Source organism: Bison bison, unplaced genomic scaffold, assembly GCF_000754665.1.
Source record: "Bison bison bison isolate TAMUID 2011002044 unplaced genomic scaffold, Bison_UMD1.0 scf7180017864217, whole genome shotgun sequence".
Lineage (NCBI taxonomy): Eukaryota > Metazoa > Chordata > Mammalia > Artiodactyla > Bovidae > Bison > Bison bison.
Genome location: NW_011494789.1, coordinates 3,998,480 through 4,003,604, shown reverse-complemented (window position 1 = coordinate 4,003,604; position 5,125 = coordinate 3,998,480). Strand labels below are relative to the sequence as shown.

The following is a 5,125-nucleotide window of genomic DNA, read 5'->3' as shown; positions in this document are numbered from 1 at the left end:
TGTTTTGTGTTGCCCTTCTTCCCAACCAGGCTGCCAGCCCTTGGGACCAGCCCTGAGACCATGCCTTCCTGAGGCTTCACACAGGGCCAGGCACATGCATGCAGCCAACCTGTAACTCTACTCGGTGATAATGAGACTGTCACCAAACATGACAGGGCTCCTAATGAGGGGTCAGTAGTTTATTCCCTCAGTATGTAGAAGACACAGTGCTTCACTGATAAGCTCAGCTCTGGGACCATGGATAAGTCATTCTGCCTTTCTTGGCTTTAGTGCATTCATCTGTGGGCTTCCCAGGTGGTAAACAACCCACCTGCCAACGCCAGAGACATAAGAGATGCAGGTCCGATCCCTGGGTCACGAAGATCCTCTGGAGGAGGGCATGGTAATCCATTCCAGTATTCTTGCCTGGAGAATCCCATGGACAGAGAAGCCCGGCGGGCTACAGTCCATGGGGTCGCAAAGAGTCGGACACGACTGAAGTAACTTCGCATGCACCCACGTGTTCATCTGTGAAAGGGAACTAATACAGCCTATCTTGCTCCTCTTTCCAAGTTGTTGTAAGGATCCAATGACATCACGATGTGCAAGTTCAGTCGTCATGATTATCATCATGGACTTCACCCCCCAGGGCACCTCTTCTCACTGGCTAAGAATAGGACCCAGACTGCCCTGTTCTGTCTGTATCTGAGTTAAAGCTCTCTGAGAACCATGGGTGATGGAGAAGCCCATGGTAGCCACTTCTGTGTGTGCCTTCTCTTTTTCCTCCTTCTGGCCCCTCAGCTGCAGGGGAGGGACAGGATTCACTCTGCCTTTTGTGTTCTGGGCACAGCCGTGCCAGGGACGGGTGGGGACAGTTGTCCAGCTGCCCAGGCCACCCTCCCCACCCCCACTGCTTGTCTTCCCACAAACTGGCATGGGGAGGGCAGCACGGGCAGCTGGATGGGCAGTAGCAAGTGAGCATCCAAGGGCAGGGGCATCCCTGGCTGGGAGAACATGGACTTAACACTCACACCAGAGAATCCCTGTCTGGCAGAGGCTAGGGACAGCTGGGGAAGCATCTTCTATCCAGTGATCTTGGCTTTCTGGACTGATGGAAAGAGCACTGAACTGGGAGCCCATCCACCTAACTGTACCTGTGAGCTCTCAGACAATCATCCTCCCCCCACACACACACTCCTGGGAAATAACATAGTAGAGAGCAGCAGTTCTCAAACTTCTTGGTTTCAGGAACCCTTAACACTTAAAAAGTAGTGAAAACCCTAAAGTGCTTTTGTTTATGTGTCTTACAGCTATCGATACTTACCATATTGATATTTACTAAGAAATTTTAAAAACTGAATTAATTTAGTTAAAATAACCCTGCATATTCATTGGAAGCACTGATGCTAAATTTGAATCTCCAATACTTTGGCCACCTGTTGCAAAGAGCTGACTCATTGGAAAAGACCTGGGATGCTGGGGAAATTTGGGGGCAGGAGGAGAAGGGGACGACAGAGGATGAGATGGTTGGATGGCATTATTGACTCAATGGACATGAGTTTGAGCAAACTCAGGCAGATATCTAGTGAAGAACAGGGAAGTCTGGCGTGCTGCACTTCTTGGGGTTGCAAAGAGTCAGACACGACTTAGCGACTGAATACCAATGTTTTGTAGCACATGTAACATAAATTATGTAATGAAATTAACTACTTTACAAAACAAAAAATTATGGAGCAGGACGTCATTGTTTTACATTTTTGCAGATTTCTTTAATTTCATAGAAGATATGTCTTGTAACCTCTGGAAAATTCCAGGGTACTTCTGTAAGAGTGTGAAAATGAAAAGGGCAAATAATGCCTTAACATGATTAGGAAAATTGTTTTGACCTCAAAGACTCCCTGGAAGGTCCTCAGACCCCTGGGCTCCCTGGACCAGACTTTGAAAATCCCATGTGTAGAACGGTTGTTGGCTCTGGAGTCAGGTCGTGTGTTCTCTGTCACTCATCGTGTCTGACTGTGACCCCATGGACTGTAGCTTGCCAGGTGCCTCTGTCCTTGGGATTCTCCAGACAAGAATACTGGAGTCTATCGCTTCTCCAGGGGATTTTCCAAGCCCAGGTATCAAACCAGAGTCTCCTGCCTTGCAGGCGGATTCTTTACCAGCTGAGCTACCAGGGAGCCCAGGGAGTCAGGCAGAGTGCGTTTTAAACCCTTGCTCTGTCCCTTTCTTTTTTGGGTACTACAGGTCTCACTTTCCTTATCTGCAAAAGGTGTTTAATAACAAAGACCTCAAAAGGTTGAGGCGATAAGTACACAGAGTACACAGCAGCTAGTAGATGTGATAAGGCTGGCTGCTTTCCTCTGCACTGGGGCTTTAGTTTCCTCCTTTGTTAAACCAAGGGCTGGACTGGAAATGCCCAAGGCCGTTCCCAGTACCCTCGACCACAGACTGTGCCTCATGAGGAATGTTCTGGATTTCCACACATTCCCATTCCAACTCCAGTGATATTTCCCCTTTAGGTTCGCACAGACACAAAGGCACATTCTGTTGACTAGCCTTCGGAGATGTGAACAAATACACGCACGTCACTTATGACACATGGCATGCCACGAACTCTGCTCACAGGCCGCTGAGGGCCAAGATAGAAGCACAGAGGCACATAGATTCAAAGCGTAGCAATGCCTGCCCCGGGGAAATATATGTCCGTGCAGAGACAAGTGTGCACGCGTGAAGGTTGCACAAGGAGATCTTGCGCGCGCGCGCACGCACACGCACACACCCTAGCGCCCAGCCGCTTTGGGTGCCAGGCCGGTGAGCAGATGGCCCCGGAGACCGCCTGCAGGGCGCGCAGCGGCCGACCGGGGCGCAACCACTCCTTTCTGTGGCTACTCCCCTCCCCACACCGGGGACTCCCCCGCTCCGCCCTGCGCGCCCCCGCCGCCCGCCGCAGTCCGCGTCCTCCCAACCTGTCAGCCCTCGGCTCGGCCCCCGGATCCGCGCATCTCTGCATCTCTCCGAGTGCTCGGCTCGCGGGAGCGAGCAGGGGCGGGGACGGCCGCCGGCGCCCGAGGGCCGGAGGAGTAGCTCTGCAGAGGACAGCCAGGGGGACCCTAGCTGTCACAGCGGCTGCTCGGGAGCGCCCGCACGGGGTGGCCGGGAGCGGTGGGGCGGGGGCCGCGAGCTCGCAGGCAGCATGGCGGGGCTGCAGGCCAGGCGGGTCTCAGGGCTCCGGCTCCTGGCGCTGTCTACCCTGGGCCTCTGCCTAATGCTGCAAGTCGGCGCCAAGAGACCCCCCAAGACGCCCCCCTGTCCCCCGAGTTGCTCCTGCACTAGGGACACTGCCTTCTGCGTGGACTCTAAGGCAGTGCCCAGGAACCTGCCCTCCGAGGTCATCTCTCTGTGAGTGCTCTGGACTGGGGTGTGGTTGGGTGGGGGGCGGGAAAGAAGAAGGCAAAAACCCTGCTCTGGGGAGAACCCTTGCTCCCTCTCTACAGAGTGTGAGGACCAGGAGGGCTCCAGCCTGGCTGGGAGTTATGCAGTCATGCTGGGGAAAGCAGCCATGGCTGGAAAAGCGAGTGTTTATAGCCAAGAATGAATCATCATCACCATCAGCATTAATGAGACCTACTGTGTGCGGGCACTGGACTTGGAGGGAGGGGGTTGTTTACATGAGCATGGGGGCCCCTGCCTGTGATGTCATACCAAGGACAGAAGGCCTCTTGGAGGGGGAAGGTGGCAGCAGGGGGAAGGGTGGAAGGGAGATACACCCCTACCGTGCCCTGGCCCTGGTGGACGCCTGCCACTGGTCTCGCCAGCACTCTGCTCAGGGCCAGCCAGCCTATCACTTGCAGCAAGCAGCCTAAGGGACTAGATAGGCTGTGTGGTTGGTCCCTGAGGGCAAGATGCTAATCCACCACCCCATCCCAGTGCTCCATCCCTCAACAGCACCCAGCACACTGTGGGTGTTTGGATGATGAAGCAGGTATGGGTAATGGAATCTTCTTTTGGCCTTGGTGCTCAGGGAGTCAGTAGTGGAGGATGATAATGAGCTTGTGAGAAGGGAAAGATAGCCTCAGGTTGAGGGGGAGGGGGGTGGAGCCAGGTGACATGGGGAGTTTCCAAGGCGAGTGTATACAGAAGACATTGCCCTGTCCACTTCATGCCATCCCAGCACAGTCCTGTATTCTCCCCTTGGTTACTGACCCTCAGATGTCCCCTGCAGGACGCTGGTGAATGCTGCCTTCTCCGAAATCCAGGATGGAGCGTTTTCCCACCTCCCACTGCTGCAGTTCCTGTATGGACAGGGCCTCGCTGAAGGGCAGGGTCGGAAGGGGAAGGGAAGACTAGGGGGAGGGGAGAGGAGAGTGATCCTAAGTTGCCTGTGGAGGTCAAGGTGCACGTGTCCCTTACTCTCGCTCCAATGGGAAAGCCACAAATAGTGAAGCAGTGCAGAGTCCAGAGGGGCGCAGAGAGCAGCAGTTTGGGGAAGGAAGGTCCAGGTTGCACGCAAAAGCAAAGAACGAGGATATTTGGGGCCCAGTTAGGAATGGACTTGTGTCCTCTGGAGACCCCAAAGAACTGGGTGTGATAGTTCGGGCTGGAGCCAGAGGGTGGACAGTGCAGGTGAGAGAGGTCACCTTAGAGACAAGTGACCCCAAGGATCAGGATTTGAAGAGAGAGCCTGGAGCTGAAAGGGAGGGAAGAGAGGAGGGTCTGGAATTCCAAAGGGAGCTATTTATGCTTGAAGCCCCAGTCACAAGAAAAGATAAACGTGGTTATCCTCAAAGTTGCCATCGGTCTGAGACGAACTGGAGTGAGCTGGGTGAGGGTGGGAGGCAGAGCTGTGGGGAAGGACCCAACTTGGCAGGAGAGATATACCCTAGGAGCAAATGGGGGCCCTGGGAGCTTCTGGGACCAGAGCAGATTCCCGCCTGGACTTGCCACCCAGGCTGCTCCAGGACCCTCCGCTAGGGTCCCCAGGGTGGGAGGCATGGCTTGGGGGTGAGGCAACTGGCTGGGAGCTGGCACAGCAGGAGTGCCCTTGGAAACGCTAATCCGCCTTTGTCTCTGCAGGTTACTCAATTCCAACAAGTTTACACTGATTGGAGACAATGCCTTCACAGGACTGTCACACCTGCAGTACCTG

General features: G+C 54.4%; 1 protein-coding gene across 1 annotated transcript in view; it reads left to right on the top strand.

Annotated features, from left to right (window-relative positions):
• Positions 1-2,875: 2,875 nt before the first annotated feature.
• Positions 2,876-5,125, top strand: part of LGI3 (leucine-rich repeat LGI family, member 3) — an 8,226-nt gene continuing 5,976 nt past the window's right edge. The window contains exons 1-3 of the mRNA XM_010845462.1: positions 2,876-3,378; positions 4,202-4,273; positions 5,053-5,124. Coding sequence (XP_010843764.1) covers positions 3,173-3,378; positions 4,202-4,273; positions 5,053-5,124 — 350 coding nt within the window. The 5' untranslated portion in view covers positions 2,876-3,172. The remainder of the gene's footprint in view (positions 3,379-4,201; positions 4,274-5,052; position 5,125) is intronic.